The sequence below is a fragment of the Rhineura floridana genome, chromosome 2 (assembly GCF_030035675.1).
Source record: "Rhineura floridana isolate rRhiFlo1 chromosome 2, rRhiFlo1.hap2, whole genome shotgun sequence".
Taxonomy (NCBI): domain Eukaryota; kingdom Metazoa; phylum Chordata; class Lepidosauria; order Squamata; family Rhineuridae; genus Rhineura; species Rhineura floridana.
The window spans coordinates 157,083,604-157,107,599 of record NC_084481.1 but is presented as its reverse complement, the minus strand read 5'-3'; the positions used below and the strand labels follow the sequence as shown (position 1 = coordinate 157,107,599).

General features: G+C 39.5%; 1 protein-coding gene across 7 annotated transcripts in view; it reads left to right on the top strand.

Moving 5' to 3' along the window:
- Nucleotides 1-23,996, top strand: part of LRP4 (LDL receptor related protein 4) — a 157,321-nt gene that overhangs the window by 87,347 nt on the left and 45,978 nt on the right. For all 7 annotated transcript variants that reach the window (XM_061610921.1, XM_061610917.1, XM_061610916.1 and 4 more), the window contains 3 exons: nucleotides 13,081-13,197; nucleotides 22,133-22,246; nucleotides 23,184-23,300. In XM_061610921.1, the coding sequence (XP_061466905.1) occupies nucleotides 13,081-13,197; nucleotides 22,133-22,246; nucleotides 23,184-23,300 (348 nt within the window). The remainder of the gene's footprint in view (nucleotides 1-13,080; nucleotides 13,198-22,132; nucleotides 22,247-23,183; nucleotides 23,301-23,996) is intronic.

The following is a 23,996-nucleotide window of genomic DNA, read 5'->3' as shown; positions in this document are numbered from 1 at the left end:
GTCAGAGTCCCAGAAACTCTGCTTTTCAAGAGAGGAAGAGCAGCTAGAATATATTGTTGTTCTTGATATTGTTATATTGAATATGTGATTTTAGTGCTTTTATCTTGCCTTTTGTTTTTCATTGCAAATTCATTTTGATAGAAAATTTAATGTAATGTAATCCTCATCATGTGAAGAAGTGATTACTTGAACTGGCCGATGAGAATTACTTTCCTGGGGTCTAGGGAGAGCCTGCATCCAAACATGTGGCCTCCCAGTTCAGGCATTCACTTCTCTCTATGCTAAGGGCTGGGAGTGGCAGAGGAGAAAGCAAAACTGTGTGGCCCATTTCTGATCTCTTCCAGTGGAGAAAAAAATGTCCAAAAGGTCCTGGGACTGCCGCTTTTGGCAACTATTCAGGCCAGTTCTTGTGCTGTGTGATGGCAGCTTTGTAATAGCACTTTAGACTAGGTCAACATGAATGTTCAGAGACTGATTAATGCAAACAGATCTAGTCAAAACCAAGAGAATATCACATTCAAATTCAAGGAGGAATCTATACAGAGTATAAAACAGGAAGGCTGCCAAAATAAAAAGCTTAGATGAAGCTTAATGGAAGCACTGGGGTGATGAGACACATTTCAGCACTTAAGCCTCCCTGCATTTCATTTTTCCCCACTATTTTGGGTTATTAGTTTCTTCTCCATAAAATGCCCAAGTGGGCATATGAATCATCATCATGATGGTTTATTTGTTTGCCACCTTTTCCATAGTAATCTATGCTCAAGGTGGCTCATAACACGAAAAAACATGAAAAATAATTATATGATCTTATATTTGTTATCAACAAAATAGTCTAAATAATCATATAGCAGTTGGGAGAAGGATCACTGGATGTCAGGCTAGATATCTGTAAAGAACTGAGGCAGACAAAGTTGAAACATTCTATGGTAGCAGAGCAAGCCTAAGTGCCTTTCAATTAGCTGGGTAATTTCTGCATCAGTTTAGTAATGTTCCAGTGGCGGCACTGGAATGAGGGGATGTAGACAGATATAGATGTGGGAGAGCTGTGCATCCAGGTTCTTCATTTAAGGCATTTGAGATCCTGGCCTCGGGGCAGAGTCAGATGTCAAATCCTCTTCAGGGATTAGGTGTCTCATTGGAATGACATTGACCTGAGTTGTCTGAAAACAAAATTTATTTATTTATTTATTTATTTATTTATTTATTTATTTTGTATCCCGCCCTTCCTCCCAGCAGGAGCCCAGGGTGGCAAACAAAGCACTAAAACACTTTAAACATCATAAAAACAGATCTTAAAATACATTAAAACAAAACAGCATTAAAACCATTTTTTAAAAAAACCTTTAAAAGAGTTAAAAACATTATTAAAAAACATATTAAACAATTCTGACACAGATGCAAATGGGCAAACCCGTTATGAATATCCGTTATTCTCTTGCAATAAACAAGGAATCATAGATGATCCTGCATTTTTTGACCAATTATTGTATCTACCCCTTCTTCCAAGAAGCACAGGACAATGTCCACGATTCCCCCCCCCATATGTGCACAACTTATTTTATTATTGTGACAGCCCTGTAGATTAAGTTAGGCTGAGAGATACTGAGTGAAGTGATACATTTCATGGCTCAAGTTTCCCTGGATTGTGTCCAACACTCTAGCCAACATGTTGCACTGGTTCCCTAACCATTTATGTTTAGGAAGATGACAGCAGTTAACTCTAAAATATTGGGACCATTCATGAAAGATTGTCTTACCCCTTATATATCCAATTGATCACTGTGCTCTGCAGATGAGGGCCTCTTATCAGGAGGTCTGTTTCACACAACATAGGAAACGGACCTTTGGTGACTGACTCTTTGGAATTCCCTCCCCTTAAATATTAGGCGCCATCTGTATCATCTTTTCGGCACCTACTGAAGGTCTTCCTCTTTCAACAGCTTTTTAAGTAGAGACCTTATCCCAGTCTGCTTCTGTGTTGGAACTGCTTTTTAAGATGCTTAAAGATTTTTAAAAGATTTTTTTAAGATGTTCTATTTTTAAGTTGTTTTGTTTTTAATATGTTTTTAGTGTTTTATCCCTTGTTTGCTGCCCTGGGCTCCTTCTGGAAGGAAGGGTGGGATAGCAATTTAAAAATAAATAAATAAATAAATAAATATCTTCTTAGGTTCTTATGATACTGGAATTCCTGGACTGAGTCTGTGCTCACACAGGTACTCAGTTCCTTAATTATAACTTTGTTTTCATCTACTGTGAACAATTATTTTGCACCCGGCTCTGGTTGGTAGACCTTGAAATTCCAGTAAAAAACCAAAATAGATCCTGCAGGCCTAAAGTTGGTCCACTCATGGCCTAGTGTGAACACAGTCTGACTTCACTGGATTGGCAGACATGCTGAAGAGGGAACAAGGGCCTCTTTTTATGTATAACAGCTTTTCTGTGTCATTTTCCCTCCCAACCCTCTCTTTACCCCTAACCTGAAGCTCGTTTTTCATATTTAAGGAGGGTATTAAATTGAGAGGAACTACTCCCTGTAGGTTTGGAATTTCATTTTGAGCAGTTGCCTCATGAGAGTAGCAGCAGTTGAATAGGATAATGGTATCTGCTCTGAACCAGCGCTAATGGCCTAACCCTGTGGGAGCCAGAAGAATTCTCCCCCAGAGAGCCAGCATGCAAATTCCCTTCCAGCCGGCTACTGCACAGGCCTTTGGTAATTAGTCATGCTGAGGCTCAAGACGCATATGTTGGGAAGGGAGGGGTGGGTTTATGGTGTGTGCATGCATGTTTTGTTCCCTCACCCCAACCTCAAAGCTTCAGCTGAGGCCTGGGAAACTCTGGTCTGTGAGCAGAAAAGGTGCTGTTGTCTCTCCCATCAAATCACGTGGACTGCCTTTCTAGATCTTAGACTGTTTTTGGAGAGGAAGACAGTATTTTCAGAAGTTAGTGAAATGGAAAAAATAAAGATGGTATAGGGGTGAGCAGACTTTCTAATTATGCCAAACTCTTCATTGGCCAGGATGGAATGGTAGCTTGAGTATCAGAAATAGATACAGAGCAAAATTGGTAAGGTATATACATTGTTTAGATCTTTTGAAAGTGTCCAAATCACAAAGCATTTTTTCACATTATACTGCATTTAACCAGTAAGAGGTTACAGATTGTTGTGAATGAGTTGAGAGCTATCTGTGCTTGACTGTGAGTCTGCAGGTTTACCTTCTCTTTTTAACATGTATATAGTGCTGAAATATCTGAAACAATAAATATTTCTATCAGCGTTGTTATTCATGAGAGGTGAAATAGGGGCCTCAACCTTTTATTCAGATATCTGAGGAGAGGGAGAAGTTCCATAGTTAATTCCAAGCGAACTCTTGTAGTTATGTTCCAGCAGTAGCAGATTATGTGAGACAGCAGGTGTATGTTGCTCTTTGGATCTGTGAAGCATAGGATTGTTTCATCATGAGCACAGTTTGCTAGCCAACTTATGATGAGCTGAATGAAAGTACTCATGTGAATGGTTCCTAATTACTGTAGAGGACGGACTGATCTGCACATTTGGACGACACAAGGCCAAGTCCTTCTGGAATTACATTACTTCAGAATGCAAATTTGAAGGCTCCATGTCTCAAACCTCCATCACAGTAAAAAAGTGTGTGCGGGCGCGTATGTACACGTAAACATGGTTAATTAGACCCTCTACCCCCCGCCCCCGTTGACCCACAAGGTGGTTTTGAGAAAACCACAGCCACTTGTCCATCACCTGATGTGATTTGAAATCAGGCACTGGACTGGTGAATTCCAAAGGAAGAATTGGGGGCTCATCAGGGCATTCCCAATTCTTTCTTTCCAGCTACTGCTTCAGTTTGGTGTCTTTAGAATTTGGCACCAAATTGAAAACAAACTGGCCTGCATGGTGACAGAAAAAGGAGTAAAATTACAAAGGTGCCACATTCAAGCTGGAAAGGAAAAATCAGGAGAAGACTTTGAGTGTGCCCCTGATTCTTTCTTTGCAGCTCTGGCTTGAATTAAGGCTAGGGCTGCAACTTTTTGAATTCAAGCCTTTTTGAATGCAGCATTTCAAACCTTTAAAAATTCATATGGTACCAGGTGATTGATAGATGAACACTCCCACTCATCTGTGAAAGTGACGTACAGAATGTGGGTCAGTTCTGGAATCTGTCCATCAACCAGATCTAGTTCCACACTTTTTGTCTATCCTATATGCTTTATAATGCATGGCTCTGTATAATTGCCAGGGCTAGCCCAGATGCTGAGAGTGGGGATGTCAAATGCTACAAATGTGTGAGTTTATAAAACTCATAATTCCAATTTGACCTACATATTTGGGCTTCCTTCTTTCTTTAAGTATTAAGAGTCAACTGTGATCATGTTTTTTATAACATCCGTCGTTGTTGTTACGTGCCTCCAAGTCGACTACGACTTATGGCGACCCTATGAATCAGCGACCTCCAAGAGCATCTGTCATGAACCACCCTGTTCAGATCTTGTACGTTCAGGTCTGTGGCTTCCTTTATGTTATCAATCCATCTCTTGTGTGGCCTTCCTCTTTTTCTACTCCCTTCTGTTTTCCCCAGCATTATTATCTTTTCTAATGAATCATGTCTTCTCAAGATGTGTCCAAAGTATGATAACCTCAGTTTCATCATTTTAGCTTCTAGTGATAGTTCTGGTTTAATTGGTTCTAACACCCAATTATTTGTCTTTTTCACAGTCCATGGTGTGCGCAAAGCTCTCCTCGGAAATACCATGGTCTGAATGATCCTGACTTTAGTGTCCAGTGATGTATCTTTGCATTTGAGGACTTTTTCTAGTTCTCTCATAGCTGCCCCCCCCAGTCCTAGCCTTCTTCTGATTTCTTGACTATTGTCTCCCTTTTGGTTAATGACTGTGCCAAGGTATTAATAATCCTTGACAAGTTCAATGTCCTCATTGTCAACTTTAAAGTTACATAAATCTTCTGTTGTCATTACTTTAGTCTTTTTGACGTTCAGCTGTAGTCTTGCTTTTGTGCTTTGCTCTTTAACTTTCATCAGCATTCGTTTCAAATCATTACTGGTTTCTGCTAGTAGTATGGTATCGTCTGCATTTTGTAAATTATTGGTATTTCTCCCTCCAGTTTTCACACCTCCTTCATCTTGGTCCAATCCTGCTTTCCGTATATGTTCTGCATATAGATTAAATAAATATGGTGATAAAATACACCCCTGTCTCACACCCTTTCCGATGGGGTACCAATCGGTTTCTCCATATTCTGTCGTTATAGTAGCCTCTTGTCCAGAGTATAGGTTGCGCATCAGGGCAATCAGATGCTATGGCGCCCCCATTTCTTTTAAAGCACTCCATAGTTTTTCATGATCTACACAGCCGAAGGCTTTGCTGTAATCTATAAAACACAGGGTGATTTTCTTCTGAAATTCCTTGCTCCGTTCCATTATCCAACATTTGTTTGCGATATGCAGGGCTGTGGAGTCGGTACGCCAGACCTTTGACTCCGACTCCTCTATTTTTCTACTGTCCGACTCCGACTCCTTCATAAATGGCAAATGTATATTAACTAGTAATAACAAATTTACTGTAGTAAAATGGTAGCACAAGGCATTTCATCACCACCACGTGAATCCAGAGCTTGGAAAAGTTACTTTTTTAAACTACAACTCCCATCAGCCCCAGGGATTGGGCTCGTGGGAGTTGTAGTTCAAAAAAGTAACTTTTCCAAGCTCTGGATTCACATGGTGGTGATGAAATGCCTTGTGCTACCATTTTACTACAGTAAATTTGTTATTACTAGTTAATATACATTTGCCATTTATGAAGGAGTCGGAGACGGTACATTTCTACCATCTCCGACTCCACCCAAAATTACTCCCGACTCCACAACTCCGACTCTGACTCCACAGCCCTGGATATGATCTCTGGTGCTTCTTCCCTTTCTAAATCCAGCTTGGACGTCTGGCATTTCTTGCTCCATATATGGTAAGAGCCTTTGTTATAGAATCTTGAGCATTACTTTACTTGCATGGGATATTAAGGCAATAGTTCGATAATTCCTGCATTCCCTGGGATCCCCTTTCTTTGGAAGTGGGATGTATATGGAACGCTTCAAGTCTGTGGGCCATTGTTTAGTTTTCCATATTTGTTGACAAATGTTTGTCAGACTTTGGACAGATTCAGTCTCAGTAGCTTGTAGCAACTCTATTGGTATGCCATCTGTTGCTTGTGATTAGTTTCTTCCAAGTATTTTAGGAACAGCTTTCACCTCGCATTCTAAAAGTTCTGGTTCTTCATCATATGGTTCCTCCGTGAATTAATCTGTCATCCTTGCATCTCTTTTATAGAGTTCTTCAGTGTATTGCTTCCATCTTCCTTTTATTTCATCTCGGTCAGTCAGTGTGTTCCCCTGTTGATTATTCAACATCCCTACTCTTGGTTTAAATTTCTCTTTAATTTCTCTAATCTTTTGGAATAGGGCTCTTGTTCTTCCCTTTTTGTTGTCCTCTTCTATTTCTATACAATAACTATTGTAATAGTTCTCTTTGTCCCTACATACTAGTTGCTGTATTTGATCTTTATATGCTTCTGGGATGTTATTTAAATTGTATTTTGGCATTATGACTGCTTTGTTGTTCTTCTTTAGCTTTACTCTGATTTTCGATATGACCAGTTCATGATCTGTACCGCAGTCTGCTCCTGGTCTTGTTTTTGCCGAAAGTATGGAACTTCTCCATCTTCTGCTACCAATTATATAATCAATTTGATTCCTATATTGACCATTTGGTGATGTCCACGTGTACTGTTGTCTTTTTGGTTGCTCAAAAAATGTGTTCTCAAGAAACAAATTATTGGCTTCACAGAATTCAATAAGTCTTTTACCTGCTTCATTTCTGTCTCCTAGGCCCCATTTCCCCACAATTCCTAATTCTTTTCTGTCCCCTACTTTTGCATTCCAATCCCCCATGATTATCAGCACATCTTGTTTTGGTGCATGATTAATTTCTTCTTGTACTTCTGCATAAAATCTCTCCAATTCCTCTTCTTCTGTGTTTGCCATCGGAGCATATTGGATGTTGGTTATGTTAATAGGCTTCCCGTTTAATCTCATTGATATCACTCGCTCAGACCATGCATTGCAGCTCTTGATTGCTCTTCCTACATCACTTCTCACTATTCTTAATTTCTCATTTCTTGCATAAAATATTTTGTAGTTGTCTGATTGAAAATGTCCCATTTTAGTTTGCTCACACCATATTGTAATGTTGATGCGTTCCATTTCTTGCTTGACAATTTCTAACTTTCCCTGGTTCATGCTTCTCACATGCCATGTTCCTATTGTGTGCGTTGTACAACTCCGGACTCTCCTTTCGCATCTGTGCACATCAGCCTCTGAGCTTCCTTTCGGCTTTGACCCAGCTGCGTCATTAGTCACAGCACTACTCTTCCTTGTCCTTTGTTCTTCCCCAGTAGCTCGGGGAGTGCCTTCTGACCTGGGGGTCTCATCTTCCAGCACTATCTTGTGTTGCATTTTGGCTACTCTGTTCATAGGGTTTTCGTGGTAAGAGATATTCAGAGGTGGTTTACTATTGCCTTCCTCTGAGTTTGGATGAATCTTAGTCTGGTGTTTCAGCTTTGACCATTCCGCCTTGGGTGCCCCTGCTAGGAGTCTAGTCTCTTGGTCTAGATTCCTGACAGCATTGCTCTTAGCTTCTTCAACGCACCCAAACCCCTTCAACACTTTAAGGTGTGCATCCTAGAGGGGGATAACATCTGTAAGAGATCCTCTAGGAAAGTATGTAAAAGAAAGAGATTGCCTGACTCCTTAACCCCAGTTAAGGAAGTTGTGTGTTGGCCATTCTTTTCATGAATGCCTCGTTTACTTGTCTCCCAGCCCTGAATAAAAGCCCTGGTCCCATACAGCTTCAGCTGTTTTGTGGGGCTTCAGAAGACATTGCTGCTGCTTCAGCCTGTTAGCTCTAAGCCTAGGTTGAAATGACACTTGAAAGTGAATTGTAAAATAGATTAAGTTATTTTATTGAGTCACTGAAGACAAATTTGGAGAAGGAGTCAACTAGTCAGAGAACATTTAAGATTTAGTAACCATAGTGGGACCCCAGAACATTGTACTAGAGTGTTCTATGTCGCCTTTTTCTCATTTGCCAAGGCACCTGAAGAGCCATGCAGAGAGTCTGTTTGTAAATTATCTGGGTTAAGAGTAGATGAGGGTAACCACTTAGGGTATCACCACAAAAGTGAGAGAATACAAAATAAAAAAGAGGACAGAAGTGGCTACAGATTTGCATAAAATGTGCATATGCTGCTTTATTTGTATAAATGTACATTTAGAAAGAATTACTGTGATTTAAATAAAAATATGTCCCATCTTACCATAGAGGCCTGTGGAAAGCATGATGCATGGTTACCCTAGAGCAGACTCATTGTTAAATATGCACCTGGTCACCTAGGGTGAATAAATAAATCCTCCAGGAACCAGGCACAGCCTTATTGCTGAGATGGAAAAGAAGAAGAGGGAGAAAACATATAGTAAAAGGAAGCTGTTTATAGCTGGAAGCAGTAACATGTCTGTGTGAAAGACTGACTAGATACTACTTTTCTTGCACTTTTGTGCTCTTTTTTTTAGTAGGAAAATTTTCAACATGTACAGTAATACTGCACTTGAATGACAAGTCAAATAATGCTCAAATTGTGAGAATGTTTGAGAAAAAACTGAGTGAATGGAAGAATATAAGAAGCCTCTTGAGTCAGATGAAGGATCTTTCTTATCTGGCATCCTGTTTTCAACTTTGGCCAATCAGATGCTTCTGGAAAGCTCACAAGAAGGGCATGTTTGTATCCAAGTATTTGATATTTAGAGGTATACGGTTTCTGATAACGGAGGTTCCATTTAGCCAACATGACTAGGAGCCATTTGCTAACTCCCTTTTAAAACCATAAAAAGCTTTGCCACATGTTACAAAAATAAGTTCCATGAGCTAGTAGAAAGCATTAACTTTCATCTTTCATGAACCTACTGCCAAACAACTTCAGTGGGTGACCCCAAGTTCTAATTATATGAGGGTAAATCATTTATTAACTTTGTGGTGAGAAACTGGGCTTCATAGCTTATTCATCTGTAAAAACCCTATTGTTCACTTTGTTCCAAATCTCAGAGGTCAAGTGTGGGTCCAGCTAATGTAATCCCCCTCCCACTATCCACCTGGAGTATATACAAAGAGAGGGCTTTTAATCTTTCCTTGTAAGGAGTAGACCCATCCTGGGCGGGAGCATGCAACCTATTTTGAAGTTCATCTTCTAATAGTCTCTTTGGTCTAGCTATATGTTGCAACTGTCTTTGCCTCTCTCCTTTTCTGTCTGGGTTAGGCACAATTTTTCTTTCTGGTCTTCTGTTTTTAAAACAATTTCTATAAAAGAGCAGTTACAAAATGTCCCTGTTGGGAAGAAAATATTCTGGGCCTTGCAAAGAGACATTGAAGTGTATTGCTGTTGATCTACGAGTCTTCAAGACTGGTGAGGTTGGGGGCATGGGTTTTGCTTTCCCATGGTGAACTTGCATCGTTGCTCTAGATAAAGTCTAGGTTAATAGGGAATGGAAAAAGGGGACATCTGTACTCTGTGGTTAACTGTAGATTACACCAGACACTGGCAGCAATTCCAGGTAGCTGGGGTTCGGAAACAGGAAGTGCTGACTGTCTGAAGTGTCATTCCTAGCCTGCAAGGGAACTGCCTTTCCTTCCTAATTTGTGAGCGTTACTGCTACATTCATTTCCCCCTCCCCACCTTGTTCATCTCCCATTCTCTGTGTTTTGTGGAAGGGAAGAAGCCCAGGTGATGATAGCTGGAAGATATTATCAGCAGACTGGGCAGGGATGAAAGGACTTCACAATCTCTGTCTTCTCTTTGCTCTGTTCTGTTCTGTTCTTTTTCTTTTTTAAATAGCTGAAGTAACATTGTTTCTTTGGAGAGCACACCTGTCAGCAGCAAAGTCCTGTGCTACTCCCTTCTAGTCATAGCTGGCAGCCCTTGAAAGCACAGCCCTCACAAGGCAGAGAGTTTCTTTCATCCCTGAGAGCAGGCTCAGCTGTGATTGATTTATGCCGTCCTTCTGAATTCCAGCCTTTACGGATGGCAGCTTCATCTTTCTAAGGGATTTCTTTTTCTTTTTCTTTGTGGGTATGTGATGCTAGCAATATTGAGTAACAGTTGTTTGAGAACGGCGGACTCATTCTCATTGCGTGGGTCTTGTAGTGTTGTGGGGCCTTTCCAAAGGAACAAGTAATAGAGCAACAAATGTGTTGTTCATTTGTTATGAGGGATCCACATCTCTTGCTTGATGAAAAAGACAGAAAAAAAGATGTTTCTCTTTTTTAGTGATTCCTGTTCTGTGTTGCTTTATCCTTTCACTTATACCAGCTGCACTGGGGTCCCAAACAGAGTTATCTAAAATACGTGGAAGAAGCTGCCTCTTTTGATGGGCCTGCTACCTAAGGCAGCGGCCCAGGGTCAACCAGTCATGTCCAAATTTTTGATAAGAATGGACAGGAGGCAAAGCTTCTGCTCCTCAGTGTATATTCTGGAAAAATCTGCCTCAACTATTATACATCAGGCACCTTTGTCTCTCAGAACGAGCGCTTTCATCAGAGAGTCAGGCAGATGATCCTGCTAGTAGCAAACGAAGTAGCATGCCTTTCATAGGAAGCCAGTTAGCCTAGGAGGAATCATCCCAGTATGTTTTCAATAAGTTAGAGTGCAATCCTAACAATGTCTATGCAAAAGTAAGTCCTGCTGAATTCAATGGGGCTTACTCATGGGTAAGTGAGGTTAGGATTGCAGACTTAATGGCTATCCTGGTTTGCTGATTGAGAAAGACCGTGGTTGCAAGTTAGGGGTAAATGGGAGAACTGGAATTAAGACACTGATATCAGTATCTATGTAGCGTGTGAGGAATTAGGAGATCTTGGCTGATTTAAGGCTGGCTCTAAGACTTGGGAAGAACTAAGAAGTGAAAATATGCTCTGTGGATGCTGTATGCTTTGGAATGGGGGAAAGGGAACTGGCTATTATGAGGAAGGGATAGGAAGTAGAAAGAAGGCTTGAAGATAAACGCTGTTTGGATACTTTCTGTGGATGTTTTGCAAAACTATCCTAAGGGCTCTGGTTAGAAAGAAGACATTTTTGTTCTTCAGTTCCAAATGTCAAAGATGATGTGAGTTCCTTCTCATTCCCTCTGTTTCCTGTCTTCATGAGGAGTGCTGTTGCTTATGGCACCACCCATACATGAGAGAGAAGTATGAGCAGGCTCAGGTGGAACCCAAGGCATGCACAAGTACATAAAAACTTTAGGAGAAAAAATCCTAAGGGGTGACGCACCCCAAAATAGCCCCTGAGGACTGTAAGTTCTCAGTGGCCTTGGAATGCTGTTTGGTTGTTGGGATAAGAGTAAATTAGGTAGGAGGGTGGATGGAATTCAGTATCCTGGAAGAGGGCATGGCTGACTGACAGACATGCTGAAGAGAAGCATTCTTTAATGGAACATTTTGTTGCAGGTCCCATTTGCTCTCTATTTCAGGGGACATGCTCTAGTTTTGGACTGTAGGGTTTGAGAGAGATATAATGAGGCTTTTCAATTTTCCACCTTGGATCTATTCTTACTTTTATATCCATCCTTTCTTCCATCATGAAACCCAAAGGCAGCATATGTATGTGGCTCCCAGGAGGTCTCCCTTCCAAGCGCTAGCCAGACCCTGACCTGCTTAGCTTCACCAAGATGGTGGCCTCATGTGCCTTCGGACCATAACCTTGGGAACTCCTCCTCTGTTCTGCAGCAAAGTTGCTTGGGAGTGTCCTTTCATTTGAATGCTTTTAAACACCTGACATCGGAGAACATGGACATTGTTCTGGTACTGTAAGATATGGAGGATTCAACATGTTTCTAGTTGTGGGGAAAGTGGAAATAATTGGCTGGTGCAGAGTGACTACACTGCCTATACTGTGGGAGTTTTTTTCAGGCCAGAAGTTAGCAGAATATAGAATTGTTGTCTGTTTGTGTGTGCAAGTATGACTGCCTCTGTGATAATGTGGACAGGAAAAGAAAGTGTTGGTTACAGAGGTCTGGGACTTCAAATTATAGGCGTTGCCTGTTCTTAAGTCCACCACAGCTTCACATGAACATTATTTTTAAGAAGACGGCTTCTTCTCATTTAATAGGTCAAGATCTATTTTTTTATGAAGACCTGTCTACTCCCCTCCTCTATTAGCATAACTTCCAATAATATTGTTTAGTTTGATGTGGTAGCAGTCAGATGTACTTGGGATCTGTTGCAAAGGGAAAATTAGCTGTCCTTCTGGCATGAATGGAAATGGACTGCCTTCAAGTCAATCCCGACTTACGGCTACACTATGCATAGGGTTTTCATGGTAAGTGGTATTCAGAGGGGGTTTACCATTGCCTCCATCTGAGGCTAGTCCTCCCCAGTTGGCTAGGGTCTGCTCAGCTTGCCACAGCTGCACAAGCCAGCCCCTTTCTTGTCTGCAACTGCCAGCTGGGGGGCAACTGGGCTTCTTGGGACTATGCAGCTTGCCCACGGCTGCACAAGTGGCAGGGCACGTAACCCCTGAGCCACTCACTGTGGGAGTGATCTTTAGCTGGCCTTTGACACCCAGGAGACACGAGCGGGGATTTAAACTCACAGACTCTGGACTCCCAGCCAGGCTCTCCTCCCCCACTGTGCATAATGTTAGAATAATTTGAAAGGTATCAACGAGTTGCATTTCCTTGAGGGTAAAAACTGAGCTTAAGAAGAACCAAACTGGGTATTAAAAAAGCTTGGGAAGGGATGGAGGGCATTTCTAGGTAAGGCAGCACTGCCCAGTTGTGTCTCGTGTTTCCTTTTTATGGCTGTTTTAGTAAGTTGACCATGTGTAATTTCACTTTTATTATCTCTGGTTCTCTTGGCACAAGTTTTGTAGGATTTAAAGGTAAAACATGTATCAGTGAAAACTTTTGAGTGCTCCTATTCACTATCCTCTCTTCTTCTTTTTGTGTTGCAGTGCTGCCCACTTGCTCCCCCTTGGATTTTCACTGTGATAATGGCAAATGCATCCGTCGCTCATGGGTCTGTGATGGAGACAATGACTGCGAAGATGATTCTGATGAGCAAGACTGCCGTAAGTTAACTTGTTACAGATATTCAGAAGTGGCTTACAGGGTGGGACAGAGTTGCTTTGTTATCTTCCTGGTAGGTGAGTCACAGCGGCAGTGACCCACCTGCCAGGAAGCTATCAGAGCAACTCTTCCCCACCTGGCAAGCCTCTTCTGCCAGTCTTGTGTTCAGAACCATTTTCTGAGAGCACAAAGAACATGGCTAGTGTATCCCAAGTATATCTGGCTTAATGGTGAGTAAGATATGGGACTAAAAACTGCCATTGTTGTTAGCAGCGGGTGTAATTATTATGGTGTAGTTTCTTTTTTTTGTATAAACTTTATTTTCTTTACAGGCATCTTTATGTAACATAGAGCTCTTCCTTCGTTTCAAACAGATACCAATATAACCACACAGATACAACTGAGCAACATCAAAATAAAACAAAAAACAATGGAAATAAAAATAAAGTCTCTTGACTTATTACCAAACTAGTCTAATTGCTTAGGAACTAGTTTCTGCTTTCTCTCTGTAGACAAATATAATCATTATAAATGTTTCCATATCTGCCAGGCCTCCACAGATGGACGATGGAGAAATGTATCTTCTGAAGTGTGTTCAATAAAAGAGTGCCAAACTAAGTAGAAAGAATCTGGTGTCTCATTTCATTTCAGTTCATGTGTGAGCTTTTCCATTATGGCAGTATTCCAGAGGGAGTTATACCAATGCTCTATTGAAAGATTATTTGCTGTTTTCCATTGTGATGCAATTGTTAATTTCGCTGCTAGAGTCATGTAGATGATTAATTCTTTGGATAGCAACTCTGAATGTGCATCATCAAAAATGTTTAATAATAACAGTTTTGGAGAAAATTGAAAGTGTTGTTGAGAAATCAACAGCATTTCATCATAGATCAAATACCAAAAATCCGGTACTTTTTCACATTCCCACCAAAGATGAAACTAGGTTCCAGCATAATGGAGAGGCTGTTGAGAAAATACTTGAGATCTGAACAGGTATGCGGTACCAACGATGTACCAATTTTAATGAGTGTTCTTTGACATAACTGGAAACAGTTTTAAACGGTTTTGATTCCCACAACCTGTTCCAATCTCTAATCTGTATTTCAGAGCCTAAGTCTGTTTCCCATATATCTTTGAGTGAGAGAGTGGATTTTAGGGATATATTAAGTAAGATGGAGTATATTTTAGAGACCAGCCCTTTTTTCCCCTTATGTGTATCCTGAAGCAACTGTTCAAATTTTGTGATAAGCATTGTAGCTTGCTGTTTTATGTATTCTAATATGATAAAACTGTGGACCTGGGCAAGCATTAACCAGTCCATTTTTATTCCTTTTAATTTAAGTTTTAATTGTTCAATTGATATTGGAAGGGAATTTATATAGAAGTTGCATAATCTACATAATCCCCTATTACTCCATTCTCTTAATTTACATTCTCTATCGGGTGTGAAATTTAGGGTGAGAGGCAATGGGTATTAATGGTGAAACTATGGGAACCAGTTTATTCTTCCAAACCTGAAACATACATTTAGTAAAAGGATTAGACATGTTATTGATAATTTACTGTTTTATAGAGAGAAAAGGCAAGGTCTTTAGTGATATATTTCAGGCAAAATTTATTTCCATCTCAACCCAATGTTTCTCATTTATGTTTCTAATTAGATACATCATCTGGCAAATTTGAAAGGCATTATGATAGTATAGTAAATTTGGAATGCTCCATCCCCCCATATTTGTTTTTCTGTAAATTAGAGCCTGGGCTAATCTAGATTTTTTTCTGTTGGAAAGTAAATTTGATGATTGTTTGTTGCCAGGATTTTATTACACCTCTAGGTATAGTGATGGGTAAAACCTAGAATAAAAATGAGAAAGTAACATCATTTATAGAGTAGCTATTCTACCCAGCGATGAAAGAGAGTTGTTTTTCCAAGATTTAAGGCTGCTTCTGAGTTTTCTATTAATGATTATAGTTTAGATGAAATAATTTATTTATATTTTTTGGAAAGATAACACCCAAATATTTAAAAGATTTGACACAAATAGTAATCCCTAGTGATGCTTTGATTAATTTTTGTATATTTGGACTTAAACTTATAAACAGAGATTCAGATTTGGCATAATTAATTGTAAATCCAGAGATCTCTTTGTGTTTTTGAAATAAGTCTTTCAAACCCTGTGAAGATGTTAATGGGTCTGATAGAAGAAGGGCCAAATCATCAGCAAATAGGCTGATTTTATGGGTAGATCCATTGATATTATATCTTTTAATAGTGAGGTCCTCTCTCACCACTTGTGCCAAAGATTCCATAGTTAAGGCAAACAGTAGCAGTGCAAGAGGACATCCTTGCTTTGTCCCCTTTTCAATTTCTATAAATCCCGATTTGAAAGCATTAATTCTAATGCTAGCTAAACCTTGCTGATATAGACATATAATTTTAATAAAATTGTTATCAAATTTATAGTGTTGCAATACCTGAAAAAGAAAGTCCTAATGCAATGAATCAAACGCCTTTAAGGCGTCTAGTTTAAATATTGGTAACGGTTTGTGATATTTTTTGCTGTGCCAAATAATGTTTAGTAGGTGTCTGATAGAGTCCGAAATTTGTCTGCCTTTAATGAAACCAGTTTGATCTGAGTTGATAATTATGGGCATGATGAGGCTAAGTCTATTAGCCAGAACCGAAGTGAAAATCTTTTGGTCTTGATTCAACAAATTAATTGGTCTATAATTGTTCATGTCATTAGGACTTTTACCTGGTTTAGGAATTAAAACTATGTGAGAAGTTTTCCAAGTTGATGGATTCTCTGCCTTCCCAGATTGCATTAAATAATCTTGTTATGTGAGGGACCAGTTGCGTGTTAAATTTCTTATAGAAGTCTGTGGAAAAGACATCTGGACCTGGAGTTTTATTATTTTAAAGTTTTTTTTATGACTTCCTTAATTTCATTTTCAGTAAATTTATTGTTTAAAGTGATTTGTTAGTCTTGATCTAGTTTGGTAAGTTTTAATTTTTGAAGAAAGGGCAGTATATTTGTTTTCTTAGATTCTGGGGCTTGGTATAGTTTTTGTTAATAAGACATGAAAGCTGAATGAATTTTTTGAGTTTTGTAGATGAGTTGGCCATCACCTTGTTGAATATACCATATTCTATTTGAAGAAAGTCTATGGTGTAATAAGTTAGTTAAAAGTTTAGAGTATCAATTACCCTTTTCATAAATATTTTGTTTAAGATAAATCATGGATTTTGAGATTTTTGAGATTTCCAGAGTTGCTATTTTTTTCCTTACAGAGTCTAATTCATGTCTAATTTTAGAGAAGCCTGATTGTTTATGCTGATGCTCTAGGTTTTTGTAATTCTTCGTAAAGGTTGTTTCTCATAATAGATTTTGTTTTTGCAACTTATTTTTTCTGTAAATACAACAACCCCATACTACCGCTTTCATTGCATCCGAGATGATATTTTCCTTGAGTCCTATTCCTGTGTTTTGTGTAAAGTAGTCCTTAATGGCCATTTGAATAGTCTCAGTGGCTAACTGATTGATAAAACAACAGGGGTGGATGGCATCCAAAAGCAGCAAGAGGAAGGAGGAAGGGCAACCCCAAGATGCCGAAAAAAGGAATTCTTGAGTAGGAAATCCAAATAGATTTATTAAAAAGGAAGAAGCCCAACGCGTTTCGGCCACTCAAACTTAGCCTTCATCAGGGGCTGTAGATAAAATCATACATTGGGCTTCTTCCTTTTTAATAAATCTGTTTGGATTTCCTACTCAAGAATTCCTTTTTTTGGCATCTTGGGGTTCCGCCTCCTCCTTCCTCTTGTAACTGATTGATAAGCAAAGAATTGTCAAATTGCCAGGTTTGTGTTATGTTTCCTTGTTCTCTTAGAGCTAGTGTTGCCCATACTGGGGTGTGGTCCGACATCAAAAAAGACCCAATTTGTGATTCTTGTAAAGTAGTTTGTAAAGTATTGGTTATAAGGAGGTAATCTAATCTATAATATCGTTTATGTCTAATGGAATAGAATGTGTAGTCCCTTTCCATTTTATGTAAAGTTCTCCAAACGTCCACTAAATTGAATTTAGACAGGATATCTTAAAAATTAGTTTTGGTAGTGAGTTGAGTGAGTATAGGGTTGCCATATTCCAGTTCCACAAATCCGGGCAGGTTAATTTGCATACTATGCAAAGTATTTGCATAGTATGCAAATTATTTGCATATTATTTGCATATTATGCAAATATTTGCATATTAATACTTGGATTGTCCAGTTGTTTTGTTTTTGTACCTAGGAATTACCACCAAAAACTGGGGAAAGATGTGAGAAATCTTTTTTTTTAAAGCAACATTTTTAGCCTTAAATGCCTAGACTCTAGTTTCCAACACTATGGAGTATTTATTGATTGATTAAGAGAATTTATATCCTGCCCTTTTGCTGTTAAAAACAGAGCTCAGCACAGCTTACAAATATAATAAAAACAATAAAAATACACCATCAATATAAAAACATAATAAAAACACAAAATAGCAACAAACATAGTAAGTCAGGGCAGCAGTACAGTTAACCATATACAATATATTTCAAAGATGTGGTGGGTGGAGAAAAACAAGAAGCCAAAATGTTAGGAAAAGGAGTCTTTCACACCACATGCTCAGTTGTAAATACTGTTGCAGCAAGCTTTACAAGTTCCTCCAGTATTCCACTGGTGCAGGCACTCAGACATTCAAAGTATCTGTATGTTTCTTAGGTTTTATAAAAGCAGAGCTTTGCTTAACTCAAAATTTCTTCTCCCTTTGATCAACCACATCTACACAGGTTCCACCTCCATACTCAAAATGAAACTGGAAGTGTGCAACAACCCCACACATACCTTGCTAATTAGATTACCAATGCCAGGATGTCTGTCTTATGGACTACTCTCCTGCTCCCCCCCCCCCCGGGCATCATGAAAGACCCAGTCCTGGGCTCAGAAAGAAAATAAATATCTGGTCCTCTTCAAAGTATTGATAAGCCTCTTGTTTTAATTGAAATAATAATTATAAATTCTTGTTCTTATCACTAATGGGAGTTAATTATCTTGCATATGCTGCTGTTGCTTCTATGGCTGTAACGGAGTGAGGTTAAAGATAAGTGAAATGCAAATAGGAAAAAAAAACACAAAAGGCAGTAACACTTTCCTAAGTGTAATACCATACCAACCACAACAAGATTCCTATGAGTAAGGCAGAAAACTAAGCATCTCACAACCAAAAATATGATAAATGAAGAAATATTTATATAAAAGCATGACTATCAAATATATTTATTATTTACACAAACTGTAAAGATATTTATAGTGCAATCCTAGGTTTATTTATTCAGAAGCAAGTCCCAGCGTATTCAGTGGGGCTTACTCAAACAGGGACAGAAATGCAACTTCAAGTGATAAGCAACTTCATTCACACAACCCAAAATTCCGAATCATGCCACTTTACGCTGTTTTGCAACTGATTACTTGTTTTTATGGTTATTGGATTTTAAATGGCTTTATTTCTTGTTGTGAGCTGCCTTGGTTTCCAACCCTACCTCACAGGGGTGTCAGAAAGATTCCATACACGCACACGCACACGCAGACACTGCAGATGTACAAATACATACAGCCCATATAATAGTTTATTGTCAAACCAGTTGGTCATTGCAGAAAAATCAGTATTAGTTTTAAAAAAATCAGTATTACTTTCCTACAGAATAAAAACTGTAATACCTAAGTAAGCCCTGCCTACTTGCTTTAAAATAGGACTGGAGGGCACAAACACAATTCTTTTTTACATTCACTCCAAAGTCCCACTGATTTTCAGCACATTCATAACCATGTCTACTCAAAAGTAAGTCCTATTGAATTCAATGGGATTTACTCTGGGCATATGGGATTAGCATTGCTTTTACAAAAAGCAAGCATTGGGAAAGTTTTCAAAACACTGCCCAAGATCTGACTCCTGCACACAAGAGGAAAAAAAACTGAAATGTATATACTTACCCAATTTATGAGATTTTCAGATAAACAGGGTGAAACCACCATTTTGTTTTCTAGACACTGCCTAAGGTCAATGAAACTGAAACACAATCCCTGATTGGCTGCAATCCTGAATGGACGGGGTTAAAGCTACGAAGTGCTATACAGTACTGTTTAAAGAAAGATTTAACAGTCGCTGGGGGGGCGGCTGACGTTTTTATGTATATCTCGAGAACCGGACCACCTAGAAACTTAATTTTTTAAAAAAATTAAAGGTGAGAATCCGGGCCACCTAAGGGGCTAGCCGGGCGCTGGGTGGCATGCATAGAATCCGGGTAAAACCCGGCTAACTGGGCAATATGGCAACCCTAAGTGAGTATAGATGAAGCAGTATTTGCTGATTTGTTCTACGCTGAATCGGCAGCCCAATTAAGGTCTCCCCCTATTATGAGTTCTCCTTCTGCAAACTTATATAATTTTGTTAGAGAGGTGGTAAGAAAATGTAGTTGTTTTTTGTTGGTGGCATATAAGGACACTAAAGTCAAATTTTGATTGCCCAGTTTCCCTTTAACAAAAATTAAGCTACCTTCTGTGTCCTTATAAGTTTGAATGTGCTTAAAAGGAAGAGACCGTGCTATCAATATAGCCACTCCCCTGCGTTTGGACGAGCTATGAGATGAATATTGCTCTCTATAGTAATTATGGGGTAACAGTCGTAAAACCTCTTTACTGTGGTGAGTTTCTTGGGGAAAATAATGTGAGGTTTTTCTTTTAGTATAAAGTTAGAGTTTCTCTTTCTTTTAACTGAGTTGCCCAAACCTTTAACATTTAGAGTGTAGATTTTTACATTACCTTCCATAATCTGATTAAAGGTGATATAGGAGATACAGCAGTTCCAAGCTTTGGCCAGCATAACACTTATTCCATGATAAATCCAACTTGCCAAACATGTGCCAGAGAGAAACAATAACAATATTAACATCATAAAAAATAGAACTGTTGAAACCCACTTCTGGCAGGGTCCCTACTCCTTGGTGGGACATGTAACACCTCTCCCAAAGTGTGTTATCCTGTGTAGGTAGATTGTCTAGGGCAGTTTTTCCCAACCTTTGGGTCCCCAGATGTTGCTGGACTGCAGCTCCCATCAGCCCCAGCTAGCATGGCCAATGGTCAGGAATCGTGGGAACTGTAATCCAGCAACATCTGGGGACCCAAGGTTGGGAAAAGATGGTCTAGGGAATAAAACCTACTAATTACTGTTGTTTTTCCCCCTTCCCGCCATTCATATTTTGACCTTTCCCCCCTCTCCTCCTTTTCTTCCTCCTCTCTTTTTTGTTTTTGTTTTATTTTTATTATTTATTTGTTGTTATTCTTTTCTAATATCTCGTACCCTAATATGTCTAAATTGAAAACCATGTTGTGTTTAAAAAGGTGAACTATAGCACCATAATATAATCATTTTACAGCCTCATTTTTTAAAATATATGAAGCAGTAATAATTGAATTTGCTTAAATGGAATATCAAATATAACAGCGACCTTATTATAAAAAAGCATTAAGTTTAGCTATGAACTTCATTTTCCTCTCTGAGAGAAGGAGTTGGACTGCAAAGGGCGCTGAGTGCTGAGAGGTTCTGCTTGTTTGTTGCGTTTGAGGCACCTTTTCCTGGAAGAGACCATATTCCATTTTTCAGAATCTTGGAAGTCCGAGTATTCCTCTTCTTTGTCCAATTCATCAGTATCGCATGGAATTCCTAAGTTTAGTAAGTGAAGAATGTGGCAAGTTTCTTTTTTTGTAGTAGCTGTGTGTAGCATGCCATCTATTTTGACACATAGACGAAATGGGAACCCCAATGGTATTTGATCTTGGCTGCTTCCAGCTTTTCTGTTGCAGGTCTCAGATCATGCCTTTTCCTTAGAGTTTCCAAACTAAGGTCCTGGAGGACCATGATTTCTTTGTTTTTATAACTCAAGCCTCCTTTATCTCTAATGGCTCTCTTAAATCTGTCCTTCAATTCGTAATGGGCAAAAGCCACTATGATATCTCGTGGCATTGCAGTAGTTTTGGGCTTAGGAGCCAGGCTACGATGAGCACATTCTGACAGGGACCTCAGGGAGTGCTTTGTACTACCATGTTGTAAGAAATGCAATCATGTCCTCCTGTACCTTTTCTTCAGGGACCCCATGAAAATATAGGTTCCGGCATCTTGATCTGTTCTCCTGTTTATCCAGCTTTATGTTCAGTTCTTTGTTAGCTTTTAAAAGTAGTTACACTTTGACAGAATTTTTGATACTTAAATTCGTAGCTTCGTTAGCTGTTGTTTCAAAGTAAGGGTTTTTTGTGCTAGTTTATCTAGTGTGTCCTTTGTGGAATCAAAGGCTTTTTGCTATTCAGCAATTAACAGGGTGTGCATTTTCTGGACTTGGTCCGTTACTGTTTCTAGCAAGTTTTCAATATTAGAAGGTCCCAATGCCCCTTGTCCTGTTCTTTGCCACCATTCTGAATTTCCGTTAGGGGCAGTTTTTGGATCACTGAATTATGGTAGTTAATGCTTTTAAAATGCAACAAATTTTGCTTGTAAGCATGCTTCTAAACTTCATTTCATAGGGGTTTCATAAGAGAGAAATAAGGAACGTTACCTCTAAGTCATTGCAATTGCTGCTGAGCACATGGTGGGAATTGGAGCAGTCACTCTATACTGCTGCCCCCCATTATGATGTAGTTTCTGATCCCACTAGCACTAGGCATCAAGTGGCCTGCTCTGGTAGGTGGGATACACCACCTCAAGCCTTTGGGGGTTTATGTCTTGATACTGGGCTCCCACAATAAGGGTGTACCCCATATTGGAAGAGGGCATGGTTCAATCTCAAGGATGCCAAGTGCCACAGAAGGATTCTCCTGGACAAACAGACCTCCATGTTGTTTTTGACGTTATGTATCCTTTACAGCTCCACGGGAATGTGAGGAGGATGAGTTTTCATGCCAGAACGGATACTGCATACGCAGCCTATGGCACTGTGATGGTGACAATGACTGCGGGGACAACAGCGATGAACAATGTGGTTAGTAGCTTGGCTGGATAGGTAAAATGGTGCCAGGCGCTTGCTATAGCCAAGTCCTGCAGAACAGGTGCCTTGGGAGAGATTGCTTGAGAAAGGCTTTCATGGACTTCAATTTTAGGCAGTGGCCTAAAATTGGTGCATTTTAGAATTTTTGCAGGAAAATTGCCGTGTTGCCAGCAATGGTTATTTGGTGTTGCAAAAGGGGCTGGTTGGTCAATGCTTCTTAATCAGTAGATGAGATCAAAACAAAACACACATCCCCATAATAAGTTCTGCATAGAGGGGGGAAAGCTGGGAATTCCTATCTTTTACGGTGTTATTACATGTTATGTCCTACCTTTCTTTTGAGGAGCTCAAGGTGGCATACATGATTCTTCCCCTCCCTTTTTTATCCTTACAACAACCCTGTGAGGTAGGTGAGACAGTGACTGGCCCAAGGTGAATTTGAAAGATTGTCTCCCAGGTCGTAGTCCAGCACCCTTAACAACTACACCCTGCTAGCTGTGAACAACCTCAGAGAAAACTAAGAGAAAACTAAGACACATAGACAACATTTGGCTTTCTGGGTTGAGCAACTGGAGCTATGCTGCATACTTTGTTGCTAGGGCTGCTGCTGGAGGACTGGGGTTGCAGAGTCTTGCTCCCAAATAAAACCCCAGTGTAGCATATCATCAGTTTTGTCTGAACTTTTCTGTACTAATATATTTCCAGAATACCTGAAAACACCTTAAAAAAATCCATTGCCTGATATTAAAAAGAGAGAGTAGTTAAAACAATAAATGATTTGTCCATGCGGTGAGCATATTTGTGGGCTTGGGGATGTGGTGGGTACATCCTCTAATGCTGACAGATGGGTTGCATGAGTAGAGTCTGATTCCTAGGAGAGTGGGTGGGGAAGTACCCTTTCAACTGAACTGCTCCTTGTTCTGCCCTGCAGATATGAGGAAGTGTTCAGACAAAGAGTTCCGCTGCAATGATGGTAGCTGCATAGCAGAACACTGGTTCTGTGATGGTGACACAGACTGCAAGGATGGCTCAGATGAAGAGAACTGCCGTAAGTATCCTCTCTTCCTCACTGCCTTTGTTAGTCATGCTCTCCACTCTGATGCCACCTAGTTCTTTTTGTAAAAAATGTTAGGCATACTTCAACATTCTCACTGCAATATTCTCTCACAGTAAGGAGCTGTTGTGACTTTAGCTGTACAGTGGCCTAATAGAGTATTAGATTAGTATTGCAAATCTGTGCAAGAATTTTGCCAAAATCTTATTCCTGGGTCTAAATATCTGCTTAAGATTACATCACCCCTTCTCCCTTTGATAACAGTATGTGTCTTTAAGCTTTGAAATGATAATGGATATCACCTAGAACAACTTTAACCTCTCAGAACACCTTTATTTTCTTTCTGTCTTAAAATAGTAATGTGTTCTCCCATGCTAATGCTTTTTAGAATGATTCTGATAAACACAAATGGAACAAGTTATATTGGAATTGTAAACCCATATTCATTTTTCAAGAATGAATGATGAGCCAAGAAACTTTCAAGAATTTGGTATCCTACTCAGAGAGAAATCAATATAGATTTAGTTTTAATGCCACAGTTTCTGTTTATATTCTTTCTTGAGTATTATTCCAGAAACGCTTATGTGAAGGAGTTATACTGGACATGTCCCATTGTTCAAACAAAGGGTGTGCTGCCTCCCCTACCCCTGCCATGTATGTTTGTTGTTATTGCATGCATATCTCATTTTT